The sequence below is a fragment of the Macrotis lagotis genome, chromosome 4, assembly GCF_037893015.1.
Source record: "Macrotis lagotis isolate mMagLag1 chromosome 4, bilby.v1.9.chrom.fasta, whole genome shotgun sequence".
Classification (NCBI taxonomy): Eukaryota; Metazoa; Chordata; class Mammalia; order Peramelemorphia; family Peramelidae; genus Macrotis; species Macrotis lagotis.
The window spans coordinates 182,298,408-182,318,135 of NC_133661.1; the positions used below are offsets into that span (position 1 = coordinate 182,298,408).

General features: G+C 39.1%; 1 protein-coding gene across 5 annotated transcripts in view; it reads left to right on the forward strand.

Moving 5' to 3' along the window:
• SLC7A8 (solute carrier family 7 member 8) overlaps positions 1-19,728 on the forward strand; it is a 162,391-nt gene that overhangs the window by 131,429 nt on the left and 11,234 nt on the right. For all 5 annotated transcript variants that reach the window (XM_074234854.1, XM_074234857.1, XM_074234855.1 and 2 more), the window contains 3 exons: positions 11,936-12,061; positions 13,579-13,732; positions 14,857-14,980. In XM_074234854.1, coding sequence (XP_074090955.1) covers positions 11,936-12,061; positions 13,579-13,732; positions 14,857-14,980 — 404 coding nt within the window. The remainder of the gene's footprint in view (positions 1-11,935; positions 12,062-13,578; positions 13,733-14,856; positions 14,981-19,728) is intronic.

Sequence of the window (19,728 nt, forward strand, 5' to 3'; positions counted from 1 at the left end):
AGTTAGGAGTCATTCCTTAGTTCTCATAGGAAAACATTAGTAGACACCTTAAAACCCAAGATAAAATGTGAGCAGTTAATTGCTTTGTGATGAAAGTTTAGAAGGAAAGTTGTCATGTGTCAAGTGGAATTTCCCTGAAAATCATATTCCCAAAAGATGAAAGCTTTTCATTAAGTTTCCAAGGGTATCTGGGAAGTCTTCCATATGATTTTTTTCCAACCTTTATGAACAATGATTCAGTTCTAGACTTCCAGGAACTGAGGTTAGGAACTAATTGAGTGGTAAATTATGGAATACTATAGTGGCATTAAGAAATGACACACAGGATAATTTCAGAGAAACCTAGAAAGACGTATATGAATTGGTGCAGTTGCATGAGCAGGTCCAGGAGAACAATTTATACAGTAACAACATTGTAAAAAAGAAATAAAACTTCTGTTTAAGAAATGTGATCAGGACAATGACCAACTGATTCCACAGGACCCATGATGTAGAATGCTACCCATCTCCTGACAAAGACTCAGGATACAGAGAAAGACAAACATTTTTAGGCATGACTAATACAGGAATTTTTTTTTTTGCTTGACTATACATATTTGTTACAAGAGTTTGGTTTGTTTATTTGTTTTAAGTAAGGGATTGGGAGGGAGAGAAAATAATTCTTAATTAAAAATAATTATGTAAAAGTTTAAGAATTGAATGAAAGCTTTAGGAATCTCATCTTCTTTTCTACTTTTTCCAGGTCCTCTGTAGGTGTGGTAACATAGCCTGTTCTGCTTCATTGGGCAGAACTAGAGAGAAAAGAATCTTATCTGAGCTTTGGGCCATATTTTCAAAGTCAAATAAGTCTTGGTATTTTCTCTGGCCTATCAGTGTCTTTTGGCCCTTGTTGTTGGTTATCTCCTAGGTCTTAGAGACTCACTGACATCAGACAGGGCTGTGCCAAGAAGGCTGTTCTACAATTAGAAACACGTGCCCAACTCCTTCCAAGAGCTAGAGTACCTTCCAGGGAGAATCACTCCAGCCTATCACTGAGGTTCCCACTGACACACCCCTCCCCACCCCACTTTCCCCACTCTGTGGCCCAGGGAGGGAGCCTCTACAGCTTTAGAGCAGGCACAAAGAAGATTTCTTTATAGGGCCATCATCCAACCTGTATCCTAACAGTCTTTCCACAAGTGATTTAAATTGCTCACCCAGAGGACATAATAAAGTAACCAGGTCCAGCTTTAAACCCAAGTACATTTGATGTCAGATCTAACACTGCCTACTGTACTGTACTGTCTCTTGGTTTTAGTTTACCCATTTCCAGAGGGATTGAACTGGATCACTAATGATCCAACGTTATGAACTTTGGATCTTTAGGGACCTCTGAGTTATTGGCAAAGGGTCCATAATCTGGCATCTCAGGAAGTAAATAAATATTTGTTAAGCTCCTGGTCTGGACCAAGCACTGCACTAAGCACTAAGGATGCAAAAATACACAATTTCCTATCCTCAAGTAGCTTACAGTCTAATGGGGGGGGGCAACAAGCAAATAATTTATATACCGGCAAAAGAGGAAATTATTGAAAAGAAGGAAGGCACTAGAATTAAGAGGAGTTGAGAAAGACTTCCTGTAGAAGATGAAATTTTAATTGGGACTTAAAGGAAGCCAGTTGTTCAATGAAAAGAAAGCATTCTAGGCATGTAGGATAGCTGGAGAACAAAAATGCCCATAGCTGAGAAGGAAAAACCAGGAACCAGTGTCACTGCACTGAAGGTATAAGATGTCTTGAAAGACTGGGGGGAGGGTAGATTATGAAGAGCTTTAAAGGCCAAATAAGAAATTTTTGTATTTGATCCTGGAGATGATAGGGAGCCACTGGAGTGACATGACTGAACATACAGTTTAGGAAATATCACTTTGGGGGGCTAAAAGAAAGATGGAATAGAGTGGGGATGGGGATTCAAGGTAGGTAGAACCACCAGCATACTATTGTAATAGTCCAGGCTAGAGTGGTAGCAGTTGTCAGAAAAGAAAAGGGGGGAAAAGTCAGTCCTTAACAACAGATTAGATATTGAGGGGTTCAGAGATAGGAGTAAAGGATGAGTTTCTTAGTCAAGACATGTAATAGTATGATTGTTGTCATTCATAGTGGGCAGGGTAATATAAATATTTTGAGGTCCCCATTGGCAGCTAGGTGGCAAACTGAATGGAGTTGTGAATTTGGGAATCAGAGAAACTCAATTCAAATGCTGTCCCAGATACATACTAGCTGTAAACTCTTGAGAAAGTCACATAATTCTTTGAGCTCAGTTTCCTCATCTATAAAATGAGGGATAATAGAGACACGTACTTACTAAGAATATGATGCCGTGGTTGAGTGCTGACCCTGAAGTCAGGAGGACCTGAGTTCAAATGCAGCCTCAAGATACTACTCTATGACCTTGGACCTTGATTGCCTCACATCCATCTCCATTACTCCTGTTTTGTATCTGGCCCCGATGACTCTAAAGAAGAAAGGGAGGCTGGTGACTTAGCACAGCACTCCCTCATATCCAATTCACGTGCTTGTCATGATCTTGGAAGAACAAACAACACCATTAGGAAGATGAGTTGAGATGATTTATGAAAAGTGCTTTGTAACCCTTGAAGATCTATATAAATCCTATTGTCATTATTAATCTTCCCAAGATCTGTTCAAGATCTCTTAAGTTCCCCCTCCAAAAGGGGAAAAAAGTGAGACTAGGAACAAGTCATTTTTGGTTGTCTCATTCATCATCCATGGTAAATTTTCTTTTAGAGGGGAAGGGGATCTTGATGAGAAAAGGTACTTGTTTTGGTACTCCTGGAGAGGAACAGGGTGTTCCAGTTTGTAGAAACTGGTGTCAGCTGACAGCACCCCCCCCAACAGCTGTCTGTTGCATTCCTCCTTTTTTCTTTTCTTTTGCTTCATAGTCTTTCACCCCCTAGTCCTCACTTCAGCCTTCTGTCTTGTCCCTCTTTCTCTTCCCCCTCCCCCTTTGTGTTTTGTTGTGTTTTTTTCCTTTCCTTCCTCTTTTCCTTGCCATCCCTCCTGCAATTATATCTCCTCTTTTCCCCATCTGTCCCTGTTGACTATTGGCTTCTCTGGCCATTTTTTTCTCTCTCTGCCTGTTTTTACTTATCTGGAAAGAGAGAGAGAAGCCAGGATCTGGTAAAGAAAAGGGAAAACAAGCTTTCCCCTAGGCCACCCTGAAGCCTGCTCCTGTGAAGGGACTTATGCCAGAGATACCAAGAAATCCAAATTGAGTTCCCAGAGTTCTGGGGACCACATGATTGTGATGTTAGCAAAGGGGCCAGTGGGAGGAGAGGATCATAACTTCCAAGGGAGGGAGACAAACTCATTTTTTTGGAGGAAAAATATTTTTAAGGAAACAGCAGGGGTGTTGAAGCATATCCAATTTCTATTTTCCCTAATAATATAAATCATATCAACATTTTACTCTACTTCCCTGAAGGAGACCTGAAATGAGTTCAAGGTTCAAGAACTTCATTGGTCCTGGGTGGTAGCCCTTGAATACCAGGGGCACAGGTTAAGAGAAAGCAAAATGGGACAGAGTGTGGAAGAAGATAAGGAGATGAGGGAAATCCCTTAATCTAGTAGGTGAATTGTGGTAGGCTATCACTAGATGTTGTTTCAGGTTTTCCTGCAATGGTCTAACCCATTCTCTAGTTGGGTTAAATCAGTGACCTATCCGGTCCCATTCTTCTAACTTTTTGCTCTTCTCATTAAACCAATCTAGATTTCCATCCAAATGGTCTTATTCATTTTTTGACTCAATAAAATCAAAGTAGCAATCCAGCTAGTAATCGCATGCCTTCTGCTATGCCACATATGTCCAAGAGACACCATCTCTGATGTGGTTTTTTTGGTACCTCTGATACAGTCAAGGTGTCCCTTCCCAGCTTTATGTGCAGCCTAGTTCTCTAAGGTAACACTGGGAGAACAGGCTCATATTTACAGCAGGTATTCTTGACATTGTGCATCATATCACTTACTAATCTGGTAAAGCATATGAATCTGTTAAATGCACAAACTAAAATTATATGGGATTTCAAAATGAAATCAATCATTAAAATATATATATTTATCAAGATCTTAGAAAAATCAAGGCCATGGTCCCCAGTTAGAACCTGATTTATAGCACAGAACAAGCTAATGCAACCTCTGGGGAGTTTGACCAGTCATTTTGCTAAGTGATCTGTCCATAACTTTCACTTTGGAAAGTTTATTTGGATGGGGGTGTTTGCATAGGCATGTCTCACCTGGAAAGTTTGTAGAAATCAAGTGGTTTATGTTACTGTGTCTAAGGTCGATCAGAAATAGAAGCAGGGTTAGAAAACAACCTTCTGACACACTTCTTCCATTGCTAGTGCTACCACCATTGCCCTGCACCCAAGTTTCTGCACTGCCGACCTGGTCAACATGACAGGGGGATATTGAGTTTGATTAGAGGGACTTTTCTACCACAAGTTACTGTTGGATTAATAAATCCCAGAGTATGAGGTTGAAATAAGTCAGTAAATTAGAATAAATGGGGATGGGGAAGGAAATGGAGGAAAAAAGAGACAAGACATTGCAGGAAATAGCCAGTTTGGGGATTTGAAAACAACATGATCTGTCCTGATTGGTAAGTGATCCAACTACAAAATCTTAAGTCTTCACCCAAACATACCATTTTTTTCTCCCTTAGCATCAATGCCCTAAGCCATAAAGCAGGGGAGGTTCCAGAGCTTACTTTAACTGCAGGAATCAGTCTGGCTCCCCCAGGCCTCCAGTTAATGGTAATTTCCCCTGAGGTCTGGGGTAGGCCTCTTGCCTTTTCCCCAAGGAGCTAAAGAATCCTTTGTCTTCTTTGTCCCTTTTGGAAAAACAAAACAAACCGAAGCCACAACACAATTAAACAGAGCTTCTGCCCTCTTGTGAATGGATGCTAGGCATTTCTTCTTTTCCTAGAGGCAGCACCTTATGCTATAGAAAGAGTGTGAAAGCTAGAGAACCTTAGATCTAGTCTGATGGGCATGTACAACTCCTTATTATACCAAGGATAAAGGAAACTACCTGGTATATATGCTTGTCCTTGTATTTTGTATGTATGTGTGTACATGCCTCTTCTACCCCATGAGGTGTAGGGTACTGTGTTTATTTTTTTTTGTGGTTTAGTTATTTCAGTTATCTGAGCCTCTGTAATTCCATTTGGAGTTCTCTTGGCAGAGATACTGGATTAGTTTTCTCTTTTCCTTCTCCAGCTATTTTACAGATGAAGAAACAGGCCTACTAGGGTTAAGTGATTTGCCCAGGGTCAGGCATCCAGTGAGGCAGGATTTGAACTCAGGATGATGAGTCTTCTGACTCCAGGTCTAGAATTTTATTCACTGTGCCACCAAGCTATTCTCCATGTGCATAGAATTGTAAAAGGTATATACCTGCCTAATGTACCCAAAGGGTTAAGCATTGCATGTTCTTCAGTTTTCCTTTAATTGCTATCTTGTTTTTTTTTCTCTCTGCTGATATTTCACTTTGAGAAAATGGAATAAATTGTGAATTTCCTTATTTCACATAGAATCTGCATGATTAGTATTTTAGGTCACATGTAGTCATCCACTACTGCTCCATTCTTCCTGATATTTCCAGATTTCCCCCCCCCCCCCAATATTCCAAAGTTCCTGCTGAGAGACAGATTGAACTGACCAGATCTAAAAAAATACACCCTGGGCTCTACCTAGGTGTGGCCAGCACTGCTTCTCAGGCCTAGCTTAGTATAACTAGTTGTTTGTTTGTTTTTTTAGGGGGACAAGTTCATATTTAGGATCTATGCATCCTAAGTCTAGAATCTCAGCTCTTGAATAGAAAAACTAATAAATATATTGGGTTAAAGAACAGATAGGAGAACTTCATGTACTCCTTGTTGTCAAAAGATTGTTATTGATCAACATGTTTACCTCTCTATTTTGTCAGGCTTTGACTCTCTGGAGTCTATGGAATATATTCGTTGTGTTCCATATGACCAAGGATGTATGAGGTGGGCTCTGGATGAAGGCTTGGATCTTTTGTTTGTTTGTATGTGGTTTTACTCCAAAAGGAGAAAAAGAAAAGAGGAATGAAACAGTCTATTTACTCCTAGATTGTAATACAATGAAAGAAGAGGAGAAGTCATAGGGTCTGGAGTATATATTAAAGTTGCTGTGTTGTGATAACATTATGAACCAGTTGGCCAAAAAAGGAAAGTACATTTGTGACATCACCCTTCCCATTCCACTCCTAGAGCATCATAAGGTCACTGATTTAGAGTACAAGTATCCCTAAAGATGACTCAGTCTATCTAGTTCAATCTCATTTTACAGATCCAAAAAACATCTATTATCAGACAAGAAAACTGAGACCCAGGGAATACAAGTGACCTAAGGTCAGACAGGGTTATATGAAAAAGGGTCAAGATTCAAAGACTGACTCTGAAATCAATGCTCTCTCCACTACCCCATTCTTCCCATGACTTCCTTAAACATACAAATTAGGAAAATCACTTACAGCCTCATGGTGGATGGATTAGAGAAAGACTTGAGACTGTGAGACCAATTATAAAAAGGCTATTTCTGTAATTCAAGTGAGAGAATATGGTCCTAAACTAGGCTAGTGGCTGTGTGAGGGCAGATAAGGAAATTAATATAAATAATGTTTTGGAAGTGATATAGGTTTTAATGGGTTAGCTACTGTGAGATGGATGAACATGATGAAGAGATTTTTGGTCTGAGCAATGGGAAGAATGGTGGTATCCTCATTAATAACTGGGACTCTGAGAAAAGGGGAGAATCTGGAGATTTAGATTGAGATATTGATTGGAGATTGAGATTGAGATGCCTGTCGACTTGGCAGTTGGCAATGCTAGACTGAAGCTTGGGAGAGACACTAGGGCTGGTGCTATCTTTTTGGGAAACACCATCTAAAGATGATTATCCTACTCATGGAAATTGATGAAGAATCACTGAGGGAAATGGTAGAGGGAGAGAAAAAAGGGAATCTCTGGATAGATCTTGGGATTTACCCTTATTCACACTTCCAGGATCTAGTTGATGAACTAGAATAAAAAATAAGTAGGGTCACAGAAAAATAACATGCAAAGATAATACAAAGTACTTTAGAAGAGGCAAAATATTAACAACTGAAAAGAATTAGGAAAAAAGCCTTGCATAGTAAGATGGAACTTGAAAGTCCTAGGAAAAATCCAAAAGGGAATAGAAATTATACCACGGATGCTGGATGAGTTCATGCAAAGGTGTCAAGGTAGGAGATGGAATGAGGAAATGGGGAATGACTACTTACTTGGGCTAGATTGAATGAAGGGTAAATGCAGGAACTAATGGCTGGACAGAGATTGGAACTAGGTCTTAAGAGCTTTTAAATGCTCAATGTAAAAGTTGGAATCTATTTTTTGAGCAGGAGAGAGATATAATCATACTTGTCCTTTAGGAACATTAATTTGGAAACTATGAAGGATTAGTTTAGAAAGAAAAACCAGAAGCTGGGAGACCACTTCAGAAGCTATATTCATGATTCAAGGTCTGATCTGGGGTGGTGGCTTGAGGAGACAGCTGGATTGGGAGACATATTATGAAAACAGTATAGGTAAGACTTGTCTACTGTGGAACAGCAAAAGGTGGAGGATAATTCTGAATTTGTAAATCTGGGTAACTGGAGTCCCCCAAAACTAGGGAAGACATTTATTCTACTCCCTTCATTTTACAAATGAGGATGGTGAAGCTCAGAAGATGCTAAAAGCTCAAGAAGTCTAGTTTCTTTCCTGAAGTCACAGATAAGAAAAAAGCAAATTCAGGATTTTTATTTAGGTCCTCTGACACCAAATGCCACTTAAAAAAAACCTATTCCCTTTTTTCCATTTCTGAACCATGCTGCCTTTGCCACATTACAGTCCTAAGGCAAGATGACCCCTTCTCCATTACTTCTTTTATAAATATTTTCTCTTCTTCGTAAGGGACCTCTCTCACATCTTCCAACTTTGATTCTAGGCCCTACCTGTATGTAGTCTGATATCCTTGTGCTCTTTGCAATCTTGAAGGGAAGTGGAATGAGAGGAGACTTTCATCATACCTAGGTTCATGTGGTAGTCAAATCTTACCAATTTGGAGGAGTATGCTTTATGCTCTTTCTTTCTCTTTGACTCTTTAAGGTTTTCAAAATGAGTTAATTAAGTAAATACACTCTTGAATTTAGCATCCTCCTGAGGTCTTTTGTCATCCTGGCTTCCTGCCATCTCCTCACTGTGGAAACAGAAGGTGAACCTAAGGCAGGAGGAGAGAGGAAAAAGAACATTTTAGGAAGTCACTAAGAATTACTTATTAATTCACCCACCTTCCATTCTTTATAGACTGCTGAAACATAATGTTGCATTATGTAATATGCATTAAGTTGTGTCTTTAGATATGAAATCCTTCCAGTGCCCTATACTGTCCTGCCCCCTTGCAAGGTCAGGAGCCCGAAATGCACTGCATCTCAGACATGGAGGTATCCTGCCTATGCAATCACTGAGCCTAAAATAAACCCCTAGACAAATCCAGGAACAACCCAAGAAAAAGCAAAAACTATCTCTGGAATTCTGCATCAGGTGCTAAGTGGAAAAAAGCGACAGGGTAGGGGTGGAGAGAATCGGCATCCGTCACAGAAAGGATCTTGAGTGACCCCTAAGCAGAACAGGGAGCTGGCAAGAATCCTGCTAATTTGTGTTTATGATTGCTGACCTTTCCTCTCTGGGGAGGTGGTTTAGGTTTCAGTCCTTCTGTAAGGGAAGGAGAGAATCATGTTCTGTTGTACTGAGGAGACTGCAAATGAGCACCCTGTGGTTTTTTTGCTCTTCCGTTCCCCTTCAATCACATGCTATTATGCTCTGTTGCAGTGTGAAGGGTCAAGACTTGGAAGGAGTACAGCCATTGTGGACGTAAGGTGTCACAACAGTCTCAGACTAATTGTTCTGTCTTCCCCATCGCATCCTCATTTCTTCTCGCTTTTAAATTAACACACTTAAAGGTGAAACAAGTAATCATAGTTGGGAGAAGAGGGCCTGTTACTCTGAACTAAAGTTCCTTGAGAATAAAGGGTCCAGAGAGTCACTTTAGGGTGACACCACCAACAATCTCAACAGATTATTTTGTCCTTCAGAAAGTCTTTTCATTATCCCCCAAGGAATACATTTTGTGTATCATGGACCCCTTTGGCAGTCTGAAGCCTAAGCATCCCTTCTCAGAATAATGTTGTCAGATGAAATAGACCAATGATATTTGGAATATAATTATCAAAACCTTTTTAAAAAATTTTAACCCATGGTTAAGAACTCCTGATGGATCTTTTCTTTATACTCCATACTATTTATCTTTTTAAAATATTTATTCTATTTTCAGTTCAGTTTATATGAACAATCATATAAAATATTTAGACATTAGCCATGTCCAAAAAAATATGCTTCTATCTTGAGTCCATAAACTTTCTCCAGCAATATGTTTCATTATGAGTTTTTTAGAATTGTGATGGATCATTGTTTTGATCCAGTTTTACTAAGATTGGTGTTACTGTACAATTTTTACCCTAGTTCTTCTCACTTCACTTTGCATTAGTTATACAAGTGCTCTTAAATGTTTTTGAAATCATTAACAATAGTATTCCATTACATTCATATGCCATAATTCGATATTGTGAGGTATTTCCCAACTGATAGCTATCCCTTCTGTTTCCAATTCTTTACCACCACCAAAAGAGTTACTATAAATATTTTTATACATACAAGTTCTTTTTTTCTTACTCATTGATCTCTTTGGATTATAGATTGAGTAGTAATATTATCAGAGTAGCAATTGTTGGGTCAAAAGAGTATGCACAGTTTTACAGCCCTTTGGGCAAAATTCCAAGTTGTTCTCCAGAATAGTTTTACCAGTTCATAGCTCCACCAACAGCACATTAGAATACATGTTTTCCCTCAGCTTCTCCAACATTTGTCATTCTCCCATTTTGTCATCTTATCCTATTTGGTAAGATGTGAGGTGAGTACCTCAGTATCCCAGTGTTGTTATTTGCACAATTTTTTTCTTTTAAGGAAATTTTACTAAAGGAACTATTTATTAATTTGCTTTCAACCACTTGGGCCAATTCAGCTTTTAGCTTTTGGTTTTTGCCTGGCTACGAGATTAAGTAATTTGGCCAAGGTCACACAGCTAAGTAATTATTAGGTGTCTGAGGCCAGATTTGAACTCAGGTCCTCCTGACTCCAGGGCTAGTGCTCTTATCTGCTGTGCCACTTACCTGCCGCCGCGACACACCCCCCCCCCCCCGAGTTAATGATAGCACTTAACTCCCAGGATTATTATGAGATCAAATGAGATAATAATTTGTAAAAGACATCACTGTGCCTGCTGCATAGTAGGTGCTTTTATAAAAATTTGTTCCCTTCAACCTTTTCTCTTAAGCTTCAGGCACAGTTTCCTATCCCAACAACCTTGTTTTCCTCCCAGCAGTTTCCGTTCCCTTTCCCATTTCTTTTTCCTTCTCTTTCTCTCACCTGGAGTCAGGGCATAAAGCTATAGGACTTGGATTCAAATTCTACCTCAGAATTTACCAGATTTGTGTGACATTTGACCTCTCAGCCTCAGTTTCCTCATTATTTTTACCTTGTAAAAATAAGAGTTGAACTGCATGATCCCTAACATTCCTTTCATCTCTAAATCAATGATTCTATAATAATTTCTACCCTTTATTCTTCTGCTTCCCTCTCTCTGCCTCTGCCCTCCCCCTCTCCCAGACCTTATCTGCCCTCTCTTCATTTTTTTCCCACTTCTGTTCTCTTCTGTCTCTCTCTCCTATGAGTCTCAGAAACAGATATCCCTTTAGTTAATAATCCTTTCCTCAGCAACCCAGATTTGTCCTTTAATCTTTCCTCATAAAAGACTTCCTTTGATCTTTCCATTTCTAGTGTGACTGTCTGTTCTGAATTCCTCATATACTATAATCATACTGGATTTGACCGTCTACTGACTTAGTCTGTGGGGTCCATTGAAACAAGTTGAGATCAAAAGCCCAGTAATTTTAATCATGAGGTGATTTTGCTTGTACATTCATTTACTGAAATCCTTATTGAGTTGTATAAGATTAAAACAAATGTATGCTTATCTCCCTTGTGTCTCATTCTTGTGGAATGGTCAAGGCTTTAGAAAATGTTCTATTTAGTCACTCAGAATACCCCTTCTGACAACATGTTTTCATTCTGCACACACAGACACTATCTTGTGGAACAGCTAGGGTGTCAAGGATTTCTGCCTTTGAAGACCTGGTTTGACCTAGCTCAGTTGGTTCTATAAAGACTACCTGGTTTGACCTAGCTCAGTTGGTTCTATAAAGACTAATCAGAGGCTGCTAGATATTTTATAGAGATTGGAATTCTGTTGGAGGTTGGGAGAGGGATCTGAGAGGTGAGACTGGGGTATCACAGATACAGAAGTGGGAAGAAAAAGAGGAGAGGGCAGATAAGGTCTGGGAGAGGAGGAGGGCAGAGGCAGAGAGAGGGAACATGAGAAAGCATTTTGCCAGATTCAGAATAGTCAACAGATGCATGCATATGTGTACAGTTCTCTACTCCAGCAGTTCAGTGATGAGTAGAGTAGGCTGTATAGTCTATCCAATTGTGAATTCTCCAAAATCAGTACCCATATTTGCCTACCCTTGAATCCTTACCTGCATCTAGGAATGAAAGTTAACTTGTCCCAATTTATAACTCTTTTCCAAAGTTGTAATTTCTGCTTTCTAGGATCAAACTGGATTTTTTTCAGCCCTCACTAAAATAATTCCACACTTTCCAAGGCTTAACTGTGTATTATTGTCTCTAAGTGTACATGTATGGGGTATCATTACAGTGCTTCTTACATGGGTCAACTGTGCAAGTGTGCGATGGGCCACCCGAGTGCAAGACATCTTCACAGCTGGGAAGCTCTTGGCCCTAGCCCTGATTATTGTCATGGGGATTGTGCAGATCTGCAAAGGTGAGACAGAACCAACATTTAGGTTTCATATACTTTGTATTACTTGTATCTTTCTATGTACATATAACGTGTATACACATACCTGTATAGGTACACTGTAAGATTTCCAGTTTCTATGCTGGAGTGATTCCTTTTCCCCTCACTTTAATTCAAGGATTAAAAGTACTTGCATTCTTTTTCTACACATTTTGGTCTATATCTGACCTACAACATTCCTTTCAGTGGGACTTTGTAACATTAGTCGGTGTTTTAATTGAATTAACTTCCCTACCCAGAACCCAAGGAAGTTTATATTTTTATCTGAGGGGATTGGTATATCTTTTGTAAATTTTCAACTTGTTCATAATCTTTATGATGCTGAGAGGTACATTCTTGACTGTTGTGCCAACATTCTCCACTAGATTTTTTCCTTTCCCTTTCCAGATTTTCTTTTTGGTTTCCATGGGACTTAATGACACCACCAAGCTCTGCCTAATATCACTGCTTCATGGTCAGAGTCAAATGACATATAGGATGCTTTCAGTCATGGGCCCAAACCCTAGTTTTAGCAAGAAAAGACTGATGTATCCTATCACTTTAAGGTGTGGTAGAAAAATGATATTGGATTTGGGGTCAGGAGATCTGGGTTTCAGACCCACTCTGCCACCTATTATCTATCAGAGTGATGATTGATGGGCAAGTCACTCTGCTCTCTAAGCCTTAATTCTTCTTCTGCAAAATGAAGGATTTTTATAAAGTCTCCTTGTTCCTCTAAACTTACTCTAAATCTATGATCCTATGTCTCTAGGTATAAAATCTTTGGTTTCCAAAAAACTGAGCAACCTATAGTCACTCCAGTTTTTTCATTAATCTTTATGGAGTGATCACTCAGGGGAAGAATATATAACTGAGATATAATATAATGGAGGAAACCAGTTTTACAGACGGATGGTACTGAGCTTAGTGGTCATAGTTAGCATTTAATATATGTTGATTTGATTGGCTAATTGAAATAGGACAAAAATTTATAAGAAAAAGACACTTTAAACAACAAGAAAAGACAATGATGCAACCATGTGGAACAGTACAGGATGTATTGAGAAGTTCTATAATGGAATGGAATGAAATGAATTGTCCATGGTTTTCATGATGAAAATACACATAACTAGGGTGGAAACCAGAGAAGAGAAGCAGCAAGGAAGAATAGGGCCAAATGAAGAATTCTAATGCCATTCATTCCCACCCTTTCCCCTATCACTTATTAATTACTTTGCCCTCTCTGGCCTTTGTCCCTTCCAGGTATCTAAGCCTAGTTTTCAAAAGAAAACATTTGGAAATGTCTTTTGTACTTAAAAGCAGGATTGGCTTTCACAATTTTGAAATGTTAGTCTTAGAAGTAGAACATGCCTGCAACCTCACCTGTGAGTCAGAGGCTTCATTAAGAACTATGGCAAGAGATAGTTTTGTTCTGTCATTGGGGCTGGGGGTAGGAATGGGGGCCACTGTTATAAACAACTTCCTGTCCCTTGTATTCACAGGACAGTACTTCTGGCTAGAGCCCAAAAACGCATTTGATAATTTCCAGAAGCCGGATATCGGCCTGATCGCACTGGCTTTCCTTCAGGGTTCCTTTGCCTATGGTGGCTGGAACTTCCTTAATTATGTAACAGAGGAACTGGTTGATCCCTACAAGTAAGTAAGGATAAAACCTACCTTGTCTATCACACCCTTGAATGGTACAATACCTTCTGCTGGAGAGACTAGAGCCTGCATTTCTTCTCTTTGCCAAGGAGTTTAAACTATTTTCCTTCTATCCATCTTGTATTATAAAGTGCACCAGATCTATAGTACTCACCAGTTCTGACATTATGGACTTAGTCTTTTTCCCTTACCTGTCAGATGTGATTAATAGTATATATACTACCTACCTGGCAAAGCTGCTGGTATAAGGAAAGCACTTTGTATACTTAAGCTACTGTTTGTATATGACTTTTAGATTCCCTTCCACCTCTATACCTCAAAATCTGGGATCCTTTCCCAGTAATGTCAAAAAATGTTCAGACTTCTCCATTTGAGTCAGGTTGAAAATTGTATTAGTAGACAGGGGCAGCTAGGTGGTGCAGTGGTTTATAATTACCTAGCTCTGTGACCTTGGGCAAGTCACTTAACCTCATTGCCTTGCAAAAAAAAGGCAAAAAACAAAAACAAAGTATTAAATCATGAAGAAATTGGAGAACAGTTTGGAAATAAGTAATCATTACCAAATGCATAAAAGTCAAATTTGGTTATTGATACTGAACAGTTTTCCTTTTCTCTTTTTTATTTGTTATAAGGGATGACTGGAAGGAAGGAAGGAAATATTAGGAAATATAGATGATAAAAAATTTTATTTAAAAAAACAACTATTAATTTAAAAGGAAATAGTGAGTCGAAGGAGGTTCAAGATTCATCCACCTGTCTCAAAGCAGGAACATCTGCCTAGGAGGTATGGGGGAGTAGAGCATCCTGGAAGGGAGCATGGGATAAACCTCTTTAAAAATCAACAGTAGGTTTGGAATACATCTCTCCAAGCTATTTCATTTTTGTCTAGGCAGTCTGCCCAGACTGAGGCAGAATTCATTTCCAAATGACTTGAGTAACTTTGAATATTTTCCCCAAGGACAGGCTGTGAACTTGAAGCCTCAAAAGGAGAATAGAATCCTAGACAGAACACCTTTATTACATCTTTGGGAACCTAGGACGATGAAGTGAGTAGGTTTGGGTAGTGAGTTCATATACCTAGTCATCTTCCCCTTTCATCTTATTTCACTCTGCAGGAACCTTCCTCGAGCTATTTTCATCTCCATCCCACTGGTCACGTTTGTGTATGTCTTTGCCAACATTGCTTATATCACTGCAATGTCCCCCCAGGAGCTGCTGGCCTCCAATGCTGTTGCTGTGGTAAGAAATCCCATATTTTTTAATCTCCCTCTGAGGCCAAGAACCCTTCGAAGTAGGAAGTTTGAAGGAAGTTTGGCTGAGTAATTTAATCTCTGCTTTTCCAAGTGATCTGAGTCATATGGGCAGGAACTTCAATTAGGGGGTTATTCTATTCAATCCCCAGTTGGGAAGGACTGCTGTTCACATATTATGACTCTTTAAAAAAAGTCAGTAAACAGAAGCTGGAATAGAAGCAGAATTCCCGTTCACCTCCTAACTTTCTTTCCCCTCTTCCCCAATCACTAGCCCTTCTGCCAGCATCAGCAAAGTGGCTAAACCACATGGACCACAAAGTTTGAGCATCCCCAAGTCCAGCCTTAGGGGAAAAAAAAAAATAAAAAAATTTTGAGCCAGGCAGAGCTGTGTGTGTAAGGTAGAACATCTGCCATCTGGTGGACAGAGCCAAGGATTAGTCTGCCTGGGTTCAGATCCTAACTGCCACAATCTGTGACTTTGGAAAAATCTGTTTAGTCTTCTCTGAACAACATTGTCCTTGCCTATAAAATGTGGAGTTTGGAGTAGATGATGACTAACTTCCCTTTCCAGCTCTAATTTCCATGGTGATTTGATTGAGCAGGCAGCAGAGTTCTGGATTGAAGGTCAGAGGGACCTTGGTTCAAAAACCAGCTTTGTTACTTAGTAGGCAGCTAAGACCCAGTGAATGTCTTGCTGGGTCTAGAGCAGGAAGACCTGAGTTCAAATCTTCCTTTAGATACTTAATTAGCTGTATGATCCTGGGCAGGTTTTTGCCTTGGTTTCCTCATCTGTAAAATGGGGGTGATAATAAACCCTACCTTCCAGGGTTGCTGTAAGAATTAAAGATGGCAGCAATTGTTAAGTATGTAGTACATAAAAAAAGGTGTATAATACATAGTAAGTACAGTATAGCTGTCAGATATCATTACTGCCTGAATAAACCATTTATCCTCATTTTCTCAATTGTATGTAAAGATAAGAATAACAATAATGATAACCATAATAATGATGATAATAATAATAATAATGGCTTGCAAAAGTGTTTTTGTAATTGTTATTTCATTCTATCCTCACCAGTTTAAGAGGGAGGAGGTGCCTTTATTATCCACATTTTGTTTTGACGTTTCTTTGATACCCTGTTTGAAGTTTTCTTGGCAAATATGCTGCAATATTATGCCATTTCCTTTTCCAGCTCATTTTGCAAATGAGGAAATTGAACCACAGAGCCACAGAGTTTTAGGAACTGCCCCCAGCATCATGTAGGCAGTGTCTTAAGGTTGGATTCAAACTCAGGACTGCTTTGTTGCCTAATGTCCCCTTCCAACTCTAAAGTCTGTGATTATATGAATAAAACAAGAGCCCTAGGGAGCCCACACTGAAGAATATGCTCTTTTTTTTTTAGGTTTTTGCAAGGCAAATGGGGTTAAGTGGCTTGCCCAAGGCCACACAGCTAGGTAATTATTAAGTGTCTGAGACTGGATTTGAACCCAGCTACTCCTGACTCCAAGGCTGGTGCTTTATCCACTACGCCACCTAGCTGCCCCAAATATGCTCTTTTTTTAAAGAAAGATTTTTTTATTTTGAGTTTCACAATTTTTCCCCCATTCTTGCTTCCCTCACCTCACCTCCTACAGAAGGCATTGTGTTAGTGTTTACATTGGTTCTATGTTATACATTGATCTCAAGTGAATGCAATGACAGAGAAATCATCCTTAAGAAAGAAAAATAAAATATGAGATAGTAAATAGTCTTTGGTCTTTGTTCAAAGTCCATAATTCTTTCTTTGGATACAGATGGTATTCTCCATTGCAGATAGCTCGAAATTATTTCTGGTTGTTGCACTGAAGGGATGAACAAGTCCATCAGGGTTGATCATCATCCCCATGTTCCTGTTAGAGTGTACAATGTTTTTCTGATGGGAGCCCACACTGAAGAACATGCTCTTAAGGCAGATGCAATATCTTCCCCATTATTTCTTTTAGAAAGAGTGATCCTTAGCCAATATTTTACTTATTTCTTGGAAGATTGTGAAAATAAATGACCAGCATGTGAGGGAAGTACTTTAGGCTATTTGAAAAGATGAAAGAGACCATAACATTTTAAGTCTTCAAAGGTAGAGGTTATTTGGTTCATCACTTTGTCTGAACCCACTGGGTATTAGATGGAATCTTGTCTTTATCTCTTTAAGGCTTACTGGGAAGAAATCATATGCCCTTTATTATTCCATTCCAATCTGTAATAGCCCTCTTTATTTGGAAATTCTTCCTTGAATGCCTAATCAAGTCTCTTATCCAGGTCCCTGTCTCTAAAGATTAAAAAATTACCAGGTCACCACAGTCTTCTCGATAACCTTTCCATAAAAGACTTGCTATTATACCACTCCACAATGCTTTCTTCCTATGCTAAATAGTAGCTGGTTCTCACAGTCTTTCTTAATAATATTTTCCAACTCCTTGACTCTGTCGAACCCTCTCTGGATTTCTCCATTCCCTGCCTTGTGACAGCCTGCAGTCAGCATAGTTCTGTTAAGGATAAACATGGTAGTAACATGATGCAGTAGTTGTTTGTTACTATACTGTGGCAGGAGCAGTCCCATGTTACAGTAATATTACCTAATTCTTTTCCTCAGGGACTGGAGAGAATTTTTTTATAATGAAGTTACTTTGTAAACAATAGAAATAATAACAATAACAGTAATGATCCCAGCTACAATATAGCACCTATTGTGTGTATCTGGCACTGTGGGAAGTGCTTTAACTATTATGATCTCATTTGATCCTCAAAACAACCTGGGAGGGAGGTGTTATTATTATCCCCATTTCATAATTGAAGAAACTGAGGTTAAGAAGTGATTGACCCAAGATCACAGCTAGTGAGTATCTGAGATTGAATTTGAAATTAGCTTTTCCTATTTTTATGTGGCACTCAATCCACTGCACCACCTAGATCTTAAGGTGGTAGGGGGCACAGATGATACTCTCTATTTAATAGAATGGAAAACTGAAGCATGGAGCAATGTAAAACCTGAATCATGGCAACATTGGCTGTTTCATTTTCTTTCTGTCTTTGTAATCCCCAGTCTTGCATAGTGCCTTTCACATAATCCATATTGGTGGAATTGAATTAAATTGAGCAGAATTGAATTATTGGACCAATGGGTCACCAATGCTTGAACTGAGGTTTGAATCCAGTTTAAAGTAGCAAAGTCTTACGGGTGGCTAGGTAGCACAATGGGTAGAGCTCTGGACCTGGAGTCAGGAGTACCTGAGTTCAAAACCGACCTCAGACACTTAATAATTACCTAGCTGTGTGGCCTTGGGCAAGCCACTTAACCCCATTTGCCTTGCAAAAACCTTAAAAAAAAAGTAGCAAATTCTGCAAGTCATTGTCCTCTCTGCCATCCTGAAACACTGACTTGAATGTTCATTTCCAAAGGAGATAAAAGCCTTATATCTAGAGCTTTCAAGCCCTTCATTAACTCTTACAACTAGTTGTTCATGCAGCAACAATTTCTTGAATGCCCAGGAAAAGAGATTGTAGATTTTCTTCCCTTCCCCAAATACTCATTTGCTTTATTAGCAAGGGGTAAGCAAACTACAACCAAACCCAGTCAGCCACCTGCATACTGAGGATAGTTTACATTTTAAAAAAACTTGGCCCAGACTACAATTTTCAAACCTGGATTAGCCCCCAAATATTAACTGAGTGCCTACTAAGTGGGCCACACTGGAATAAGTGTCGGGCAACTACCAAAATACATAGTCCAACACTTGATCAACAAAGAAGTATTTATTGAACATCTGTGTGTAAGATACTGTCCTAGGAGATCAGAAAACAAATGGAAACAAGACCCTCCCCTCAATGAGTATATATTCTAACAAGAGAAAGAACAGGTACATAAATATGAAGTGGTTAAATACAAGAGAGTCAGGGAGGAAGGATGCTTCTAAGTATTTGTAGAGCTGAGTCCTAAAGGAACAAAAACAAACAGGGTCTCTAACTTGTGAGTATTTGAGGTCAGATTTGAATTCAGGAAGATGAACCCTTTGAGGCAGGGGTGAGGAGGGTGCACATTCCAAGCATGGGAGGGCAGTTATAAAAAGCATATAAATGCCAAGAGTATGTTGTGGGTAAGAGACAGAGAAAGCCAGTCTGGCTAGATCATAGTTGCTTCATATCTGCTGGAGAGAGAAAATGATGACAGATAGCAACAATGTAGGCATTATTTAAAATATATATATAGAATTAAGTTCTAAATTGTGCCATACCAACTCTTATGTTCTATAAGCATCCAGAAAAAGAAGATTTTTTTCATATATATATATATATGTATATATATATATATACATATATATATATATATATATATATCTTATCATTGAACCTTGCCAGACAATTTTTCTGGCAACCAATGTGTTGCTGAAAAAAAGAGTGAAAAGAGACTGTGTGAGGGAGAAGCAGAAGACATGACTCTTGGGGGCATCCTATTCCTAGGACATGAATGTACACTTGGTTTGGATCCATGATGTCACTGATTTCAGGGAAATGTTGATGAGATATATCAGTGCAGCTCAGCAGCTGTTTATCTCTGTGTCATAATCTACTTGTGTTGGAAATGGGACTTAAACCTAGTCCTTCCACCATGCTGCCATAAGTGAACATTAGGAGTCAGAAATGTGCACGACTTGTTCACTGAACAGTGAGACTAACTCTAGCCAAGTATGTGTGCTCAA